The 22,504-nt window shown below is 45.0% G+C and overlaps 1 protein-coding gene across 1 annotated transcript; it reads left to right on the top strand.

The window, feature by feature from the left end:
- Window positions 1–8,435: 8,435 nt before the first annotated feature.
- LOC139310013 (zinc finger and SCAN domain-containing protein 22-like) lies at window positions 8,436–21,778 on the top strand. The gene is made up of 6 exons (XM_070934191.1): window positions 8,436–9,020; window positions 11,987–12,107; window positions 12,914–12,981; window positions 17,147–17,299; window positions 20,471–21,329; window positions 21,414–21,778. The coding sequence occupies exons 1-6, from the start codon at window positions 8,436–8,438 to the stop codon at window positions 21,776–21,778; spliced, it is 2,151 nt and encodes a 716-aa protein (XP_070790292.1).
- The last annotated feature ends 726 nt before the right edge of the window (window positions 21,779–22,504 follow it).

Here is a 22,504-nt window from a genome sequence, read left to right as displayed (position 1 = left end):
TCTCAGGGGTTGCCACAAAGAAGAGGGAGGCAAGCTATTCTCCAAAGCACCTGAGGGCAGGACAAGGAATAATGGATGGAAACTGAACAAGGAGAGATTCAAGCTGGAAATAAGAATAAATTTTCTGACAGTGAGAACAATCAATCAATGGAACAGCTTTGCCTCCGGAAGTTGTGGGAGCTTCATCACCGGAGGCTTTTAAGAAGACATTGGACTGCCAATTGTCAGAAATGGTGTAGGGTCCCCTACAAGATGACCTACAAGATCCCTTCCAACTCTGTTAATCTGTTAAACTTCTGCCCGTATTCCCTGAGAGCCCTTATATCTCGAATGCAGCGTTTCTTACTCTCCGCAATTTTTTAAATATGTGGACTCCAACTGCCAGAATTCTCCAGTCAGCTGGGAGCTGATGTCCACATATCTTAAAAGTGGCCGATCTCAAGAATACAGAAGTTCTACCTGGATTATCATAATACTTAAAATGCCACCACATGTTGATGAGTAAGAGACCGCCGTGTAAATGTTATTGTCATTTTTAGGTGTTCTTGATCTTTTATCAAAAGTAGTTACAGCTGCTCTCCTCCTGGCAAGATGTTTTTGTGTGACTGCATGGTGTGGAAGGATTAAATCAAATGACAGAATTGCTATTCGGGGGAAGAGATTTATTTACAAGACAATAAATGCATTTATTTACACTGAGCGAATTCTACTTTTTTATTATATAACAAAAACTTTATGGAGAATACCAACATTGCCTTTGTTAAACCTTAACCTATAAACCTTAAGAGGTTGTAGAAAAATTGTACTACTGTAACACCCTCTACATGGGGCTGCCCTTGGGATGCATCCGGAGGCTCCAGCTAGTCCAGAATGCAGCCACGCGGGTAATTACGGGGGTTTCTCGATACTCCCGTGTAACACTTCTCCTGCGTGAGCTGCACTGGCTGCCGGTGGCGTTCCGGATTCGTTTCAAGGTGCTGGTACTTACCTATAAAGCCCTTCATGGCTTAGGCCCGGGGTACTTGCAGGACCATCTCCTGCCGCTCTCCTATCGTCCTGTGCGCTCTAACAGAGTGGGCCTCCTCAGGGTGCCATCGGCCAAACAATATCGGTTGACGGCCCCCAGGAGGAGAGCGTTCTGTGTGGGAGCCCCGACCCTCTGGAATGGATTGCCCACCGAGCTCAGGACAGCCCCCGACCTCCTTTCCTTCTGTCGCGAGCTGAAGACGTGGCTCTTTCGTCAACTCAACTGATCCGTTTGGATGTACATTGTTATAATTTTAAATTGTTTTAATTGGGCTGTTGATTTTAATTTTATTATGATTTGTATTGGAAATTGTCATTTTTTAAAAAAAATTTATTGAAAATTATTAAAAAATACAAAAAAAAGTATAACAATATGGATGGAATTGCAGAGAGTAATATAATATATATAGAGTTTTAAAGTATGAATTTTCGCCTAGAGAAAGTACAGACCTCCATTAAACCAACTCATCAAAAGAAAGAAAAGTTTATCCAGAAGAAAAAATTCTCAACTGCCATGCAATGCTCCTATAAATATTTACCCACGTTCACATTAAGGTTAATATTTTCATTCTTCTTAAGATTTCTTTTTTTGCAGCCAAGCATACCATCTATCCCAGCTCCTATATAACCCCGATTCTTGTCTATCTCCCAAAAGTCCAGAAAGCTTGTCTGCTTCTGCACAGTCCATGATCTTTGCGGTTAAGGTAGCCTCCGATGGAATATTTTTGGATTTCCATTCTTGCGCAAACGAGATCCTGGCTGCAATGATGATGTGGAAAACGAGATACCAATTAGACTTGTTTAAATTCTCTGGTATCATGCCTAGTAAAAACGTTTCCGGGTTCAAATCTATCCTACATCCTATGATTTCTAAAATCCATTTTTGAATTCTAGCCCAATATTCTTTTGCTCGGGGACAGGTCCACCAAATATGAAAGTAAGTTCCCATAGCGGCGTTGCATTTCCAACAAACCAGAGAGGTTCCCAGGAACATCTTCGATAATCTAGCTGGAGGCTAGATTTTTGTAAGCCACCCTGAGTCCCTCGGGAGAAAGGGGGCATATAAATTGCAATAATAAATAAATAAACAGAAGTCTATGACGGTCAAGCAAGTCAGCTGGGATCGCCAGAGGCTTTTAAAGGCATTTTTTTTCCTACAACCTCTTTGGCCGAAGGGGTTGCAGAAAAAAATGCTTTGAAAAGCCTCTGATGATCCCAGCTGAGCTGCACAATCATCAGAGGCTTTTTTTTTACTTTTAAAAGCATTTTTTCAGCCGAAGAGGTTGTAGAAAAATGCTTTGAAAAGTAAAAAAAAAAAAAAAAAGCCTCTGATGATCCTGCAGCTCAGCTGGGCATGGGGGGGGGGGGTGCAGGGATTTTTGCTACCAGTTCTCCGAACCACCCGCCACCATCGCTACCGGATCGGGTGATCCAGTCCAAACCAGGAGCATTTCACCCCTGCCTCCAAGGTCCCTTCCAGATCTATTCTGATTGAGGGTTCCGGGGTTCACCTTTCGTCCGGGGAAGCCATGCACCTTCACATCCTTTAGCTCATCTCCTCCACTCCACCCCCCCCCCTGCACCAGGTATAAACCGACTTGGACGATGTGCCATCTGATTGCACAAACCTTTAAAATGGAGGGAGCTGCAGCGGAGCAGGGAGAGGCAGGGCTGATGTTTGGGGGAGAGATGCCAGAAAGCAGGTGAAGAAGCCATGGATGGAAACTGATCCAAGAGAGAAGCAACCTGGGATTAAGGAGAAACTTCCTAACAGTGAAGACAATTAACCAGTGGAACAGCTTGCCACCAGACGTTGTGGGTGCTCCAACACTGGAGGTTTTCAAGAAGAGATTGGACAACCAATTTCATCCAGAAAGGTTTCTAAGAAAAAAAATTGGAACAACTACTTATCTGACTCTGTAGTTTCTTCCCCAAACCCCCAAAACTTTAATCTTAAACTGCCTACTGTTGACCTCACCCCATTCCTAAGAGGTCTGTCAGGGGCGTGCATAAGTGCACCAGCGTGCCTACTTGTCCCTGTCCTAATGTTGGAAGAAACATCCTTCTAGGTTCTGCTCCAAGTGGGGAAAAAGACACTGGAGACATGGAGACTGCTTGGAAAGATGGTTTAATGGTGGACAGGATCACATGGCTTGAGTTCCTGAACAGAAAAAGGGCAGATACAGAAAATCCTCAGGTTTTTATGCTCTCTCTGGCTCTGCATTTCTTGGGACCCCAAAAGAGTATCCTGATTGGTTGTCAGACTCCCAGGGGGTGGGGGCCTTGCCGGCTGATGGTCACATGTGCTTCCCAGGTCACATGTGGTGAGTTTCTGCTGATATTGTGTAGAGGGCTAATCCTATCTTTGTTGGATCTTCCTACTACTGGCAATTCCTACTATGGCTCTGCCTGAAAGAGGTAGATCTTTGTTATGTAGAATAGACTGGCCCAGGCCTTAATGGCCCATTGACAAAGGGTGGGGGCAGGAAGATGGGAGCTGCTCAAAATATGCTTATACATTTCTCATCTAGGGAAATATAATATTCTGCCTTTTTCATATTTCCTAAAATATTTCACTCTTCCAGGAAAGGGGTGGGTGCTAACTTCCTACACTAATATTCCTATTATTTATTTATTTATTTATTTATTTATTTATTTAATTTAATTTAATTTAATTTATATACCACCCTTCTCCCCGAAGGGACTCACTTACTCTTTTCATGTATTCAAATTATGTTTATACTTTTATGTTTACACTTTAAATTTATTTATTTATTGGTTCGATTTATATGCCGCCATTATATATAAATGGTTTAGGTTCTCCTGCTTGAGCAGGGGGTTGGACTAGAAGACCTCGAAGGTCCCTTCCAACTCTGTTCTGATTGATTGATTGATTGATTGATTGATTGATTTTTCAACAGACAAATTACATCTTTTTGGAACACAGCCCCTGATCCGGTCACCAATTTATACGATTTTTCTTTCCATCTTTAACAAAATTTTATATGTTTTATTTTGCCATAACGCTTATTTCTTAATCTTAAATGACTGACTGATTGATTGATTGATTGATTCAACCACTCAACCTCCGGAAAGCAATGCGAAGCCCACCCAGCACAGCGCTTCCTCCCTCGTTTTCTTTCTTTCGGGGTGCCTTGGAAGGCGGGATCCGAGAGGGGGCGCCCGCGAGCGCTTTTCCGCCGGTTGAGCGGCGGCGCTCCCAGAGAAGGGAAGGCGGAGCAAAGGGGGGGAAGGAAGGGAGGGAAGCGGCTGCCTGGAGTGGAGAAGGTCCGGGGGTCTCGCCTGTATCGTCCGACGGGAAGACGCTCGTCTGCTTGCGGTAAGGGGCCTCCTCCGACCTCCGCGGCTGCAGCAGGGCCGCCTTCCCTCTTGCGATTCTGCATGGGGGGTGTTGAGCCCCTGCATGGGGGATGGGTGGTCTGGGCTACGGGCATCGCATTACGGGCATTGCATTGCATTGCATTCCTTGCGTTGCATTGCATTCCTTGCATTGCATTTCTTGCATTGCATTCCTTGCGTTGCATTTCTTGCATTGCATTGCATTCCTTGCATTTTCAGTGGAGTCGGGGGTCTCCAGCGCGGGGCAGCATGTGTAGACCTCCACCCTCGCTGTCCCGGGCTGGTCCGTCGCTGCGGAGCTTTTGCCGGTGATCCACCCCATCCCACCCCATCCGGATGGAAGCAAAGCCCTTGAAGACCTCCAAGGTCCCTTCCAGCTCTATTCTGGAATTTTTGGGGGAGAGAAGGGGACCCTTTTCCCCGGAGTGGCGCATAAAAGGAAAAAAGGCTAAACATGATTTTTTTTTAAAATTTGATTTATATGCCGCCCTTCTCCGGAGACTCAGGGCGGCTTACAATGCGTTAAGCAATAGCCTTCATCCTTTTGTATATTTATACAAAGTCAGCTTATTGCCCCCACAAACTGGATCCTCAATTTACCTACCTTAGAAAGGATGGAAGGCTGAGTCAACCTTGAGCCTTGGCGAGATTCGAACCAGCAGAAATTGCAGGCAGCTGGTCTCAATAACCAGTTTAATAATAGGGTGCCTTAGACCACTGTACTACCAAGGCTCTTTTTTTATTTATTTATTTTATTTTTATTCAATTTATATGCCACCCTTCTCCCGTAGGACTTGGGGCGGCGCACAGAATTAAAAACATATAACAATAAAAATCCTAAAAACAATATAAAATATAAAACCCCAAACAGAATAAAAGCTCGTAGCAGATCAGGGAAATGGATGAACCGCACCAACAATGATTTTCGGTGGTTCCTATCATTGGAGCAGAGCGATGATCAACCCTAAAAGTGGTGAAGGGTTTTGCTTTTCCTACTTGGATGGTAGGAAAAAATCCGTTTTTATTCAGATGGGAAATGCGAGAGCTGTTCCTGTGGAGGGGGGGGAGGGATTAGATTTATTGGCTTTAATTTTGATCCCTCCCCCTTTTCCTAGTTCCTTATTTTAGTTTTAAATTGGGATTCTTTTGTGTTTTTAAACCCAAATGATGGATTTGGGGAATTGGATGGTGCTCAGGGTTAGTTGTTTGCTGCAGCCTGCAAACCCAATAGATTTGATTGATTGATTGATTGATTGATTAATTGATTGATTTAAATGTATCAGCAGCCCAACTCCACTGGACTCCGCTGGCGAAATGTAAGGTCTGGCTATACGCTTAAGCTCTCAGTGAACCAAAAAAAAAGACTTAAACGGAGGCTTGAATAAGAATCAACATTTAATCTTTGATCAAAGACAAAAGGCTGGGTAAAACCATTCTAAATACATACAAAGAGATATGTATATGGGAGGGTTCACATCTTCAGAGAAGATGTAACCACTTTTTATACCTTTAAAGCACCAGTTAGATCCCCAACTCTGGCCCCTTAATTTATGTTTGTGTATTCTTTGTTACCCTGCAAAGGAATCTAAACTTCCAATTAGTCTTATCTTAAGCATTTCTTTGTTTACTTAATTGGCTACTTAGCCCCTGGCTCTGGAAGACCAGATCTTATCCAGATCAGGCATAAATTAGGACTGAGGTATAGTTTATTCCTTTGTTGATGGCTAGTCGTACCATGCTTTTAGATTGATATGAGTTCAGGTCAAATGGCAGGGACATACGTTTGACAAATACCAGATACATTTCAGAGATACATTTTCCTAATGACAATATGTTTGTAACAGGAGATACAAATAAAAAGGAATAATATATGTGATACAAAAGCACAATATATATGTTACAGGAACCTAATGATTACAGAATAACAAGCTTTTACAAAATCTAGTATATCAGTATTTTATATTCTATCTTTATTATTGTTTCCCTACAATACAAAACCAGAGAAAACATAAAAACAGTTAAATACTCAACCGAACAGGCCAGACTAAAATAATCTAACAGCAAAACCAACAAAATAAAAATAGATCCTATTAAACAAATAATAAATTAATGAAGGAAAATATAAATGTCCCGGGAGAATGTTGCAGGATCCAATCTGGGTACTCTTCAGAGCTTTTGGACTTGTGCCGGGGCCTGTCCTCAGGGAACTTTTCTCTAATGCAGAGGTCTTCAAACTTGACAGCTTTAAGATTTGTGGACTTCAACTCCCAGCTATGCTGGCTGGAGAATTCTGGGAGTTGAAATTTGCAAATCTTAAAACTGTCAAGTTTGAAGACCTCTGCTCTAATGGAATGTCTGCTTTGTGCTGGTGGTAAATCAGCCCTTCTGTTGACTGACAAGATGTTGGTGTCAAGTTTTGAGGGCGTCTCAAATAAATTGCATTTCAAACAAAATCTTTGAAGAAAAACTCATATTTATTAAGCACGACATTCTAACCCGACTCCAATCGAAGCCAACACTGACTTCCGTTCCCCACTCCCCTGCACTCATTGGCCATCTTCCAAGTCATTCTACCCCTAATCTACTCCAGCTCAAAGGAATTTCCCCCCTCCTATCTCATCTCCTAGGGGATATTATCTCCAGGGAAAATAAGTAGGTGAAAAGTCAAACGTCCCTTTCCAGACGCCTCCGCTTCTCCTTATGTCAGCAATAGAGTAAATGCAGGTTGAAGTGCTGACAGTTGGTTTCCCAGGCTTCAATCATTTCCCTGGCTATCTTTGTACCTGCTCGGCCAACAATCTTAATAACTGAAAAATTGAATGTATCTCGTTATTCATTGCAATGTGAAGCTACCAATGAGTTTGGTTCTCCTCGTCTGCTTGCTCGTGTTCGCCTCCCTATCTGTCCTACATAGTCACAGGGGCAATCCATGCAGGGAGATTACATTAGAAGTATCTCCCACCTCCAAGCGATATTAGCAATCCATGATTTGTCCTCAACCTTTGGTCCTGGTGACCGACCCAGATTGGATCCTGCAATAAACTAACCCCAGATTTAGGATCATACCACTGGTTTTTTAAAGCTTTCCAGAAACCCAGGAGAGATGATGCTGTTAAGAGAGAATGAATAAAATCCAGAGATGAATAAAACAGATAAACAGAAGCCAGAAAATCATTTCTGATTGAATGTATATCTTACTGTATTTTCTGTCCTCTTTCTGCCCCAAGAATTCTTTAGATTATTTCAGTGGATATTCTATCCACAGCTGATTTACAGGTGTGATGTTAGTTTATTGGTGAAATCTGGTTTGATATTTTTTTAACCAAGGAAAGAGGGCTTTGTAAAGATGGTTTGCGACTTACGACCGTAATGGAACCTGCTCAACACAGTCCTAAACTCTGGCAGTCATAAAATGGGTCGTCAGTGGCATAAACAACCTGATTTTATGATCTTTTTTTGCAGTGGGTATTAAGCGAGCCTGGCAGTTGTGCCCGCCTTGGTCATTAAGCGAACACTATGGTCATTAAATGACTCAGTAGTTCGGTATATAGGTGCAGTTTTCAGCAAAACTGTCTTCAAACACAGTCACATGACTACAGGACATGGCAAATATCGATAAATGGAGCCGTGTTGCTAAGTTTGTTCATGTGAATGCCGAGGGGGTGATGATTGCCAGTATTTTGAATCTTGGTTGTAAGTAACTTCGAACAATCACTAAGTGAGTGGTCATAAGTCAAGGACTACCAGTACAGGAAATACAACCTGTTTTTTTTTTTTTAAAAAAAAATACTTTTTTCTAAGGTTAACAGGGTCTCTAAAATGCGGCAGAGTGTTAAAATGATAGCCAAATGATCCACTTTGAATATGCTCTGCCTTTAGATTTGAGAGGGCTGACGGCAGATAACTCGGCAATGGAGAAACAAGTCTTAAATCCAGAAGGAGGACTGGAAGCCGCTGCAAAACTCCCCTCTGCAATCCAGCCTCACTTTACGTCGGAAGAAGCGGAATGGGGCGCATTTGAGAAAAACAAGAGGGCCCCGTTCGTCGGGATGGAGGAATGCTGGGAATCGCAGTGGCAACAGTTCCTCAAGACGCTGCAACCGGTTCACCCAGGAGAAGGCAAGTCCAAGATGTCGGAAGCTTCTCCCTGGGAAGACCCCAAGGTCTTCCTGGCCTCCTTCGAGCAGGTGGCCCAAGCCTGCCAATGGCCGAGAGAAGAGTGGGTGGCTTGTCTCCTGCCGGCCTTGAGCGGAGAAGCCGAAGAAGCTTTTCAGAAAGTGGAAATTGGCGAACGGGACAACTATGGGAAGGTGAAGGCGGCCATCTTGAAAGGGGAAGCCACGAAAATGGAGGCCCAGCGTCAACGCTTCAGGCAGTTCTGCTGCCAGGAGGTGGAAGACCCACGAAGGGTTCAAAGGCAACTTCAGGAGCTTTGCTGCCAATGGCTGAAGCCGCAGAGACGCTCCAAAGAGCAGATCCTGGAGCTGCTGATCCTGGAGCAATTTCTGGCCAGCCTGCCTCCAAAGCTCCAGAGCTGGGTTCAAGTGAGAAGACCTGAAACCTGTTCCCAGGCGGTGGTCCTGGTAGAGGACTTCCTGAAGAACCAACAAGACGCCAAATCAGGGTCATATCAGGTATGTTTGACGTTATACAGGTAGTCCTCTACCCTAATAGAGCCCAAAATTTCTGTCGTTAAGTGAGACGGTTGTTAAGCAAGCTTTAATAAGCGAATCACTGCAGGTAAGTTCGTAACATGGTTTTAAGCGAATCTGGCTTCCCCATTGACTGCTTGTCAGAAGGTTGCAAAAGTGATCACATGACCCAAGGACATGGCAACCGTCATAAATATCAATCAGTTGCCAAGCATCCAAATATTGATCACGTCAGCAGGGGGATGCTGTAAGAGTCGTAAGTGTGAAAAATGGTCATAAGTCCCTTTTTTCAGTATCCTAACTTTGAATGTTGACTAAAGGAAGTTTAAGGACTACCTATATCCGTGATGGCTAACCTTTTTGCCATCGCGTGCCAAAAGCAGGGGGAGTGTGGGGGGTGTCACATGCGTGCGTGCGTGCCCACACTCATAATTTAATGCGCCCAATCCCCCCACGCATGCGCGTGCAACCCTGTGCATGCGACCCTTCCCCCGCACTCCTCCCACTTTTGGCACGCAATGGCGTGGTAGGCCTGTTGTTCGCCCTTCCCAGGCTCCAGAGCCTTTCTAGAAGTCTGGGGAGGGTGAAAATGGCCTTCCCCATGCCCCTGGAGGCCCTCCAGAGGCCGGAAATGCCTCGTTTCCCGACTTCCGGTGGGACTGAAAGTCCTGTTTTTTGCCCTCCCCAGGCACCAGAGCCTTTCTATGAGTCTGGGGAGGGTGAAAACTGCCTTCCCCACCTTCCCGGAGGCCCTCCAGAGGCCAGAAATGGCCCATTTTCTGACTTTCGGTGGGCCCGGAAGGCCCGAAAATCAGTTAGTTGGCACGCGCATGCATGCTGGAGCTGAACTAAGGCAACACTTGCGTGCCCATAGATATGGCTCTGCGTGCTACCTGTGGCACACGTGCCATAGGTTCACCATCACGGACCTATATCATATCATTGTCTGGGTAGGGGAACAAGTTGTAATTCCTTGTCTAATATTCAAGTCCATAAAATGGAATAATTGGGTCAAACATTTTATAAACCACTGGAATAGAGGGACATGAGTCAAGTCCTTGACTTACAACCATTCATTTAGTGACAGTTCATAGTTAGGAAGGCACTGAAAAAAGTGACTTATGACCATGTTTCACAGTTACAACATTGCAGCATTCCCCACATCTGCACAATCAAAATTTGGACGATTGGCAACTGGCATGTATTTATGACAGGTGCAGTATCCTGGGGTCATGTGATCACCGTCTATAAACCTTCCCAGCTGGCTTCCAAGAAGCCAAGTCGATGGAGGAAGCCTGATTCGCTTAATGACCAAATGTTTCGCTTAACAATTACAGTGATTCACTTAACAACTGTGGCAAGAAAGATCGTAAAAGGGAGCAAAACTCACTTAACTGTCTTACTTAGCGACATAAATTTGGAGCTCATTTGTGGACATAAGAGCCACGGTGGCGCCGTGGTTAGAAATGCAGTACTGCAGGCTACTTCTGCTGACTGCCGGCTGCCAGCAATTTGGCAGTTCCGAATCTCATTAGGCTCAAAGTTGACTAGACCTTCCATCCTTCCGAGGGCGGTAAAATGAGGACTCGGGGCAATAGGCTGACTCTGTAAACCGCTTAGAGAGGGCTGTAAAGCACTGTAGAGTGGTATATAAGTCTAAGGCAGTGGTTCTCAACCTGTGGGTCGCGACCCCTTTGGGGATCGAATGACCCTTTCACAGGGGTCGCCTAAGACCATCGGAAAACACATATTTTCAATGGTTTTAGGAATAATTTTATGGTTGGGGGGTCACCACAACATGAGGAACTATATTAAAGGGTCGTGGCATTAGGAAGGTTGAGAACCACTGGTCTAAGGGCTATTGCTATAACCTGAGGGCCACCCGTACTAATCCAAAACTGTGAGGACTGGGTTAATACTGTAGCTTGGTTGACCATCAACAATTCTTGTGGGCAGGGGTGAAATCTAAAATTTGTTACTACCGGTTCTGTGGGCGTGGCTTGGTGGGGGGGGGGTAATGTGACTGGGTGGGTGTGGCCAACTTTTTTTTTTTAAAAAACATTTTGTCTACAACCTTAAGAGGTTGCAGAAAAAAATGCTTTTAGAAGCCTCTGGCTGTCAGGTATGCTTCCTTCAAAATCCAGGAAAGAATGACTCAAACTCCATATTTTATAGAGATTAGTACTTTTACTGAAAATGAAGCGATCGCAACCCAGATAAAGCTGGAACTAAGCAAAACGCGCGAAATTGCATCTAGAAAGCATCTCCCCCCCTTTGCCCATCGTCCGTCATCCAATCCACAGGTCTCCCAAAGGTCAGGTGGAATCACGTCTGGCAACGTCATCCATCAGGAATGTAATGACAGTTGGTCTGACGGCTCCTTTGGAGAATCGGTTTCGTTTCTTGGAAAGACTCCTCCTGCGCCCTTCGCCCCCCTAACTGTTTCCCACCCGTTACTTATGGCAGCTGAAGCAATAAAAGCGGAGGCTGACACTGACGATCAGGCAAGTCAGCTGGGATTGCCAGAGGCTTTTAAAGGCATTTTTTTCCCTACAACCTCTTCGGCCGAAGGGGTTGCAGAAAAAAATGCTTTGAAAAGCCTCTGACGATACCAGCTGAGCCGTGCGATCATCAGAGGCTCTTTTTTTTTTTTTTACTTTTAAAAGCATTTTTTCAGCCGAAGAGGTTGTAGAAAAAATGCTTTTAAAAGTTTAAAAAAAAACAGCCTCTGATGATCCGCGCGGCTCAGCTGGGCATGGGGGGGCCAGGGATTTTTGCTACCGGTTCTCTGAACCACCCGACGCCATGACTACCGGATCGGGCGATCCGGTCCGAACCGGGAGCATTTCACCCCTGCTTGTGGGCCTTGGGGCACCCCTGAGAGACTTTTGTGTGATGGTGAGCAAAGGAGTCCCGTTGTTGTGAGAAGGAGTGTGTTACTCTTTCAGGGCTCAATGAATGAAGAACATGTCGATTTCTTATATTCAGAGAAAGAGACCTTGGAGGCTGTGAAGAGAGAAAATGAAGAAGTGGAAATCAGCATGCTGGGTAAGAACACCTTGTATAAAGGCATTGGCAATGCAGTAAACATTTACAAATGACAGCAGTGAAAGTACATTAAATGTTTAACAAAGAGAAGAGTCTTATAGCGTTAACACAATATTAACATTCAACTAGTTCACATTTGTGAATGTGAATAAGCAGAAAACGGGGAAAAACCCTTTGTGATGGACAGAATCTAAAGCAGTTTTTCCTACCTTTGACAGCTCTCAGCAGTGGTGGGTTTCAAATTTTTTTACTACCAGTTCGGTGGGCGTGGCAGGGGAAGGATACTTTAAAATCTCCATTCCCTCCCCACTCCAGGGGAAGGTTACTGCAAAATCCCCATTTCCTCCCGATCAGCTGGGACTCGGGAGGCAGAGAATAGATGAGGGTGGGGCCAGTCAGAATTTTTACTATCGGTTTTCCAAAACTACTCAAAATTTCCGCTACCGGTTCTCCAGAACCAGTCAGAACCTGCTGAAACCCACCTCTGGCTCTCAGATATGTGGACTTCCAACTCTCATTTTTTTTTTTTTTTTTTTTGAAGGCTGAGGAATTCTGGGATTTGAAGTTAAGGAATCATACATCTGGAAGTTGCCTGGTCTAGAAACCTTGATCTAAAAGCAATTAGGCATCAAAAATGTAAAAATTTGATACACACGGGTTTCAAGATTAAGGGTTTTCCCATTGCTATAAAACTTATTCTGCAAGGATTCTGTCTTACTCAATACTTTAAAAATGACAAATCTTTTTATGCTGTTCTATTTCTAACCACCAAAGAGGGAAGAGGTAAACATGAGTTCTTACTGTAATGCCTTGATTCTCGCCTTCAGGACATGAAATCAAATCCTCGAGCGACCCCAGCCAATTATTTGGGATGGTCCAAACGGCTGTGAGAGAGGTGGGTATGTCAATCTTGTGAAAGAGTTTGCTTGGTACCAGATTGGGGGTAAAATAAAAACCAATTCTTGGCTGCTTTTCCTGTAAAAAATATTTACAGACCCCTCACATCCTGGACATAAACTGTTTCAACTCCTACCCTCAAAACGACACTATAGAGCACTGCACAGAACAACTAGACACAAGAACAGATTTTCCCCAAAAGCCATTGCTCCGCTAAACAAATAATTTCCTCAACACTGTCAAACTATTCACTAAGGCTGCATTACTATTAGTCTTCTCATCCATCGTTCCTGTCACCCATCTCCTCCCATTTATGACTGTAACTTTGTTCCTTGTATCCTTATGATTTATATTGATATTGTTTCCTGATTGCTAATTTGTACCTTATGACTATCATTAAGTGTTGTACCTTAGGATTCTTGATGAACGTATCTTTTCTTTTATGTACACTGAGAGCGTATGCACCAAGACAAATTCCTTGTGTGTCCAATCACACTTGGCCAATAAAAAATTCTATTCTATTCTATTCTATTCTATTCTATTCTATTCTATTCTATTCTATTCTATTCTATTCTATTCTATTCTATTCCCTTTAGATCTGAGTTTTTCAACCTTGGCGATTTTAAGATGTGTGGACTTCAACTCCCAGAATTCCCAGGATGCTCATTGAGGAATTCTGGGAGTTGAAGTCCACTGAACGTAAAGTTGTCAGGATTGAAAAACGTTTAGATTAAACATTAATTGGTTTGTATTATTTTTAACTAAAATCCCAGCTATTTATTTATTTATTTATTTTTAAATTTGTATACCGCCCTTCTCCCTGAGGACTCAGGGCGGTGAACAGCCAAGTAAAAGCATAAACTACAAACATTAAAATACAATTAAAATGATATATATAAGTTTGGCCCCATGATTAAAAACAATAACAAACAATTAAAAACATTTTAAAAAGTGTTAGGCCAGCCCGGCTTGCTGGAAAAAGAAGGTTTTAAGGGCACGGTGGAAGGCACCGAGGTCTTGGATTCTCCTTATCTCTGGGGGCAGCTGATTCCAGAGGGTAGGTGCCCCCACAGAGAAGGCCTTCCCCCTGGGGGTCACCAGCCTACATTGTTTGGCTGATGGCACTCTGAGGAGGCCCTCTCTGTGGGAGCGCACAGGTCAATGGGAGGCCGTCGGTAGCAGCAGGCGGTCTCGAAGATAACTAGGTCCTATGCCATGGAGCGCTTTAAAGGTGATAACCAATACCTTGAAGCGCACCCGGAAGACCACTGGGAGCCTGTGCAGCTCACGCAGGAGAGGTGTTGTATGGGAGCGCCATGCGGCTCCTGTGACTACCCGCGCGGCCGCATTCTGGACCAGTTGGAGCCTCCAGGTGCTCTTCAAGGGGAGCCCCATGTAGAGAGCGTTGCAGTAGTCCAGGCGAGAGGTGACTAGGGCATGAGTGACTGTGCACAGGGAATCCCGATCAAGAAAGGGCCGCAACTGGCGGATCAGGCGAACCTGACCGAAAGTCCCCCTGGCAACAGCCGTCAGATGTTCCTCCAAGGACAGCTGCATATCCAGGACGACTCCCAGATTGCGAGCCCTCTCCGAGGGGGCCAAAGTCTCGCCCCCAATAGTCAGTGATGGAGTCAACTGACTATATCAGGATGCCGGGAACCACAGCCACTCAGTCTTGGAAGGGTTGAGCTTGAGCCCGTGTCTCCCCATCCAGATCCACATAGCCTCCAGGCTATGGACATCACTTCAAGGGCATCGTTGGGATGGCCTGGGGTGGAGATGTACAGATGTACCATTGACTTGTTAGCGTGGATTAGTTGAGAAGAGATGTATTTTCAGATTTGTAAGATTGAGGACAGCCTTGTCCCATTTTACGACCTTCCTTGCCACAGTTGTTGAGTGAATCTCAGCAATCGATAAGTTAGGAACATGGTTTTGAAGTGAATCTGGCTTCTCCATTGACTTCGCTTGTCAGAAAGTCGCAAAAAGGGATCACACAACCCCAGGACACTGCAAACCGTCATAAATATGAACCAGTCCCAATGTAAATCGCTTGACCGTGGGGATGCTGCAACAGTCATAAGTGTGAGAAACGATCACAAGTCCCTTTTTTCAGAGCTGTTGTTAACTTTGAATGGTCACTAAATGAACTGCTGTAAATCAAGGATTACCTATACATCTCTCCCCCCTCTTGCATTTACAATCCAAGAAACTAGGGAGCATCCCTTCTGAGACATTTTCCACATCCCATTCCTGCCACAGGCTTAGCTCCCTCTTGTCTGATTGTTGTCTCTGTGGCTCCTCCTCCTGTCTCCCAAGGCCATTTTCTTATACCGTTACAAATTCAAAGACCGCCTGTTGCCAGATTACAGGTAGTGCTCGACTTAATGACCACAATATTTCCGTGGTTAAACAAGACTGTTGCTAAGTGAGTTTTGCTCCATTTTACGGCCTTTTTTGCCACGGTTTATTTATTTATTTATTTATTTGATTTGATTTCTATACCGCCCTACTCCCGAAGGACTCAGGGCGGTGCACAGCCAAACAATAAAACACATACATACAAAATTTAAAAGTAGAATTAAAATCAAATTAAATAGTTTTGGCCCAGACAAATTAAAACCCCAAACTATTTAAAACCAATTTTAAAATTTGAATATATAAAATACTAAAAGATATTAAAAAATTAAAAATCTTTTATAAAAGAGGGAGAAAATTAGGCCAGGCCCGCCTGGTGAAATAATAAGGTCTTTAGAGCGCGGCGGAAGGTGCGCAGATCCGGGATCCTCCGTCTCTCCGGGGGGAGCTCGTTCCAGATAGTAGGTGCCCCCACAGAGAAGGCTCTCCCCCTGGGGGCCGCCAGTCGGCATTGTTTGACCGACGGCACCTGGAAGAGCCGCTCTCTATGAGAGCGTACTGGCCGGTGGGAGGCTATTGGTGGTAATAGGCGGTCCCGGAAGTACCCAGGTCCTGAGCCATGGAGCGCTTTAAAGGTGGTAACCAAAACCTTGAAGCGCACCTGGAAGACCACCGGGTTCTTAAGTGAACCACTGCTGTTCTTAAGTTAGTAACACGGGGACCAGGGGTGAAATGCTCCCGGTTCGGACCAGATCGCCCAATCCGGTAGCGATGGAGGCGGGTGGTTCAGAGAACTGGTAGCAAAACTCCCTGCGCCCCTCCCCCATTGCCTAGCTGAGCCGCACAATTATCAGAGGCTTTTTTTTATTTTTAAAAGCATTTTTTCTACAACCTCTTTGGCCTAAAAAATGCTTTTAAAAGTAAAAAAAAAAAGCCTCTGATGATCACGCGGCTCAGCTGGGATGATCAAAGGCTTTTAAAAAAATAATAAAGCCTCTGCCGATTAGGCAAGTCAGCTGGGATCGTCAGAGGCTTTAAAAGCATTTTTTTACAACCTCTTCAGCTGAAGAGGTTGTAGAAAAAATGGTTTTAAAAGTTAAAAAAAAAAAGCTGGCCCCGCTCACTCAGTCATATTAAAAAAAAACCCAAGCCACACCCATAGAACCGGTAGTAACAAATTTTACATTTCACCATTGACTGGGACACAGCAACTGTCATAAATACATGCCTGTTTCTGAGTGTCTGAATTTTAATCACATGACCGCAGAGATGTTGCAACGGTCATAAGCGGGGGAAACAATCATAAGTAAATTTTTTCAGTGCTTTTTTCAGTGTTGTATGTTCAAACAGTCACTAAACAAAGGGGCATAAGCCGAGGACTTCCTGTACACAGAACTGCATCCAACTTAACTTTGCAAGAATAAATTTGGGTCATGTGCTAAAATATGGGGCACGGTTTACCCCCACCCCAAATATTAATAGGATAGTAGATCTTGATCTCTGTTGCTCTTGTAACTATAAAGCAGAGGTCTTCAAACTTGGCAGCTTTAAGACTTGTGGACTTCAACTCCCAGAATTCTCCAGCCAGCTATGCTATGCTGGCTGGAGAATTCTGGGAGTTGAAGTTCACAAGTCTTAAAGCTGCCAAGTTTGAAGACTTCTGCTATAAAGCTTGTTCAGTGATCTGATTTTTGTAATATTAATTGTTCCAGATTTTGCAGTGAATGTGAAGCTTTACCTTAATCCTGTTTTTCTGCAGCAGAATCTCTGATGGGAAGGTCTTGGCTGCCTCTTATTCTTTATAGGAATTCATGGGCCTCAAGGAGACCGAGGCGTGTTTGCAGGCAACAGAGTGGAAGCCCACACAGCCAGTTCCACAACCTGTCGCCTGGCAAGTCCTGCAGGAGGAACGTGAGAACATAAGTAGTTTAGGTAAGGAGAAACAAGGCACTAATCCAGCCATCATAGCAAAGGATCCAGTTTTCCTTTGGGGAGGTGAATGGCACCATGAGAACATATTCAGATGTTCTCTAAACTAATCTCAAAAGAAGCCAGGAATAAATAGATTCTTATGTATTCTGAGTAATTTTGAATGGATGTGCTAGGAAGGCAGCTGGAAAAGTAACCATGCAAAGAATTTTCACAAGATATTTTTAAATAGTGATTTAAGGTGGCTATGAAGAAAACAAATCTACGGCGTGGCTAACAGTATGATTGGTGCTTTACAGCCTCACACTAGATCAGGGGTCTAGAAAGTTGGCCAGTTGGGGAATTCTGGGAGTTGAAGTCCACAAGTCTTAAAAGTTGCCAATTTAGGAGACTCCCTGCTTGTTGTGGCCCGTCAGCGGCCTGTGCGGATTGTAGCTGATTCCGACAGCGAGGAGGCTGGTGTAGTGCTGCGCCAGCAGCCTGTGCCGCTGGAACTCAAGTCGGACAATGAGGAGGCTGGAGAAGATGTGCCAGAGGCGGGGATTCAGCCAGGGCCTTCAGAACCTCCAGAAGCATCCATGAATGAAGAGGAAGAAGAGGAGGAACCTCTTCTCGATGTATGGGCGCGCAGAGCTGCCAAAAGGCAGGAGTGGCTCCTCAGGCGGAGGTCTCCTCGAGAGTAAGGCTTGGGGCTAATTGGCCACTCCCTTAGCCTATTTAAGGACAGACGACGACTGAGGCAATTTGCAGGGAACAACTTAGTTCACTCTCCTTCGCGTCTGGATCTTAGTTCTTTTATCAGTGTCCTGCAAATTGCTTCTGGGCTTTCTGCCAATCCTAGTAAGATTACGATTATTTATTCTTTGGATTCTTGTAGGCTGTTAAGAAAGTTCATTAACAGCCTTTGTTTGAAAAAGACTGATTTAATTTAGTAAACTAAGGTTTGTACAAACTTTGTGTGTGCTGCGTTCTTTGGGTCCGCAGCTGGGGCAGAACACTGCTCTAGATCAGAGTTCCTCAACGTTTCTAGCTTTGCGGACCAGTGGGGGGAGGGGATGGTTCACGCAAGTGGCCAGCAAGCGCACACGTGGCTCCGTTTGCACAAGCAGCGTGCACCCGTGCCTGCCACTCACGCAAATGGAGCATGTACACGCTCTCCCACTGCTCGTGCAAGTGAGAAGGTGCGTGCCTGTGCTTGCTGGCCATTTCCATGGCCCAGTTGCAAACCTCACGACCCACAGGTTGGGGATCCTTGCTCTAGATGAAAGCAGGAGTTGGTGTAATCCTATAGGAAAGAGAAGGACACTGTCAAGATCTGGCTCGAGAATCCACATAAAACTCCAGGTTCATTCCATTTCCTAAAATCTTACTGTTTATTGAATACACTGCATGGTAATGTCGAAGAAAAACTAATGCAGGTTCCCAAATACCAGTTCATAGAATTAAACAATAATTTTCCCAGCCAAACCCCCAACCTCTCACATAGTCCATGTAATAACAAGTTCACTTTGTTATGGGAACCGTCTGTTTCAACGCCACACCTGTTATGATGTCCTTGACAAGGTTTCAGGCTCTCAGTCTTCAGCAGAATCGTAGAGGTTTTGTTTCTCCATCTAACCTGTGATGGTGAACCTATGGCAAGCCTGCCTGAAGTGGCACGTGAAGCCATGTTGCCCGGCACGCGTGGCCTTGCCTATTTGCCTTTTGGGTTTCTGGCACGCATATGCACGCGCCGATCAGCTGTCTGTGTGTGTGGCAATGCCAAAAACCGGTGTGCGTGTGTGCGCCAGCCAGCTGATTGTCAGGCGCGCATACACGCTAGCACCCAGAAATTCAGCTTTTCCGGAGCACAATCCTTTTATATCTGCAGCAGTGCCAAAAATCGGCCTGCGCATGCACCCCAGCCAGCTGATTGTCGGGTGCACATGTGCACTAGAATCCAGAAGTTTGGCTATTCCGGAGCGCAACCTTGACAAGCACACATGTGCGCGGCATTTCCGTGTGACCTTTTTGGCACTCGGTGCCGAAAAGGTTCGCCATCACTGATCTAACCCATTCTGAAGCAACACCTCCCTATCCTACTCCAACGGCAAGTTGAAATGAAGAAGCACGTAGCTGCCAAAGTTTCATCCTTGACAGAGACTGTATAGTGAAGGAAAATCCAGAATACATATGTTTGTAAGAATGACTTATCATGCCGTCAGAAAGACATACCCAAATTTTCTAACCTTCTTAGCAAGTAATGTTTTTGTTAGGTGATGTAGCTACAGCACGGCCTGGAGTATGTGTGGAGTTCCGTACAGGAAGTCCTTGACTTACAACCAGTGACCATTTGAAGTTATGACGGGCCTCCTTAGAGCTACTTATGATCTGGATTCAAAGTTCCAATGGCTGGCCCTTCCCCTTGCAGTCACATGATCACATTTTGAGTGCTTGGCAACCTGCCCATATTTATGGCCATTTGCAGCATGCTGCGGTCACATGGCTATGATTTACAAAAACATTTTGCTAGAAATCAGTGTTATTTATTAGGAGCTTCGTGTCAGCACATTCCAAGTGAAGCCAACTCTGACCCCACGTAATTTACGTTCCAGCTCTTACCCTGTTTCCTCCCTCCCCCCCCCCCCCCAGGTGTGTCATCAATCACATTCTCCAATGAAACAATTTTGCAGGTTGTAGAGATCACTCCCCTCTGGCTACTGTGGGTTACTGCGGAGACAGCCTTGACAGATATGGCTGGAATGTGCTTTTGTTTTTGGCTGCCGTGCTGCTTCGCCGTTCTCCCATTCCCCCTTGCCTATGGCAACTCGAGACCAGGCCAGGGATGCTTTGCGAGTTGACACGCTGCAGTTGTTTAAGTAGTAACCCGGTTGTTAAGTGAATCTGGCTTTCCGATTGACATTACTAGTCAGAAGGTCGCAAAAGGGGATCATGTGACCCTGGGGCACAGCAACCGTCATTAATGTGAGTCAGTTGCCAAGCGTCTGAATTTTCATCTCATGACCATGGGGATGCTGCAAAGGTTATAAGTGTGAAAAATGATCGTAAGTCGCTTTTTTCAGTGCCATTGTAACTTCAAACAGTCACTAAACGAACTGTTGTAAGTTGCAGACTACCTGTATATTCCTTGTTCACTTGAATGAAAACGACTGTAGTTAATTTTTTTTTCTCTTCCTCTAGAGAGCAGATTGGGAACAGAGTTCAAAATGAAGAATTCTGAGAATCGAGGAGAGGAACCGGAATCAACACGCAGGAGAGATCAACAGTTTAGTTCTGGGAATCTGCCAATAAAATTAGAAATGGAGGAAGAAGGTTACAAGTTAAGAGAGCAGCAGCAGAAGCCCTCCCTGGGGTGTGAGAACCAAGATATTTCATTACAACAGGAATTGACTACTGCTATTACTGCTGAAAAGGCCGCTATTTCCAAGGACAACAATATGTCCTTGTTCTCCCAGTGTGATAGAAGATACCTCTACCACATGGAGCTGAATGAGGTGCCTTCTACACAGAAATTAGAGCAACATCCTCGGAGGTTTGAGGACAGCTACGAGTGTACTTCAAGCACGAATCAAAAAGAGAGAAACTTCATAAATGAGAAAAGGTTTGAAATCTCTGGCAGCGCAGTGGTTAATAACACGAATGCATATCGAAGCAGCCATCTTGGAGAAACATGTAACTCTTCTGAACATGCCAAAACCAAGAGTGGTGTGAACTCGCTCGGCAAAATTCCTACTTGCAAAACCGAAGAAGGATGGTACGAATGTTCCCAGTGTGGGAAATGCTTCAATAAAGCCAAATACTGGAAGCAGCACCAGAAAATTCACACCGGGGAGAAGCCGTACAAATGTCTACAGTGTGGAAAGTGTTTCAACCAGTCGGGAAATCTGAAGACCCACCAAAGGATTCACACCGGTGAGAGACCCTACAAATGCTCCCACTGTGGGAAATGCTTCAGTCACACCAACTGTTTGAAGATCCACGAGAGGACTCACACCGGGGAGACCTACAAATGCACTCAGTGTGGGAAATGCTTCAGAGAGACGGGGATTTTGAAGAGGCATCTCCGAATCCACACTGGGGAGACCCCGTACAAGTGTTCGCAGTGTGGGAAAGGCTTCAACCTGATGGGAACTTTGAGGAAACACCAGCGCATTCACACCGGAGAGAAACCTTACAAATGTTCCCATTGTGACAAGTGCTTCCGGGAAACAGGGATTCTGAAGAGACATCAACGGACTCATACCGGAGAGAGACCGTACAAATGTTCTCAGTGTGGGAAATGCTTTACTCATACCAATGTTTTGAAGATACATCAGAGGATCCACACTGGAGAGACGCCATATAAATGTACCCAGTGCGGAAAAAGCTTCAGTCAGATGGGAAATTTGAAAACCCATCAGAGAATCCATGCCAGAGACAACCTTAATATGGCACAAGATGTCACCTTGGTGAAGGACCACACGTACGCCCCCAATTTGGGGAAGAAGCCTGGGAAGCCAGAATTTTGAGGAGTGGTCAACCTCAGCTATATAGGTAGTCCTCCACTTACGACCACCATCAAGTCCAACGTTTCCGTTGCTGAGTGAGACATTGGTTAAGTGAATTTTGCCCCATTTAACCAACATTCTTGCCACCGTTGTTAAGTGAATCACTGACGTTATTAAATTAGTCACAGGGTTGTTAAGCGAATCTGGCTTCCCCCTTGACTTTGCTTGTCAGAAGATCACAGAAGATGATCACATGATCCCAGGATACTGCAATGGTCATAAATACGAGTCGGTTGTCGAGCATCTGAATGTTGATCATGTGACCATGGGGATGCTGTAACAGTCGTAAGTGTGGGAAAACGGTCATAAGTCACTTTTTTCAGTGCCGTTGTAACTTCGAATCGAGTGGGGGAGCATGCGCATGCGCAGAAGCTTCTGCATATGCACAGACGGGTCAATTATGACGTCTGGGTGGGTGGGCGGAGCCTCCCACCGTTTTTACTACTGGTTCTAAAGAACCTGGAGCAACCCACCACGGCTTCGAATGGTCACTAAGCACTAACCCTAACCGTGGCAGGAATATTCGTTAAATGGATACACGGCTGTCTTTGGAAGATCATATGACGGCCATGGCCAGGGGAGCTTTTTATCAGGTTCGTCTGATAATGCCAGTTGTGTCCCTTTCTGGACCGGGATGCCCTGCGCACGGTCACTCATGCCCTTGTCACGTCACGTCTGGACTACTGT

This window comes from Pituophis catenifer, unplaced genomic scaffold (genome assembly GCF_029215685.1).
Source record: "Pituophis catenifer annectens isolate HBS135680 unplaced genomic scaffold, rPitCat1.0.hap2 SCAF_2, whole genome shotgun sequence".
NCBI classification, from domain to species: Eukaryota; Metazoa; Chordata; class Lepidosauria; order Squamata; family Colubridae; genus Pituophis; species Pituophis catenifer.
This window is presented reverse-complemented; position numbering and strand designations above follow the sequence as displayed.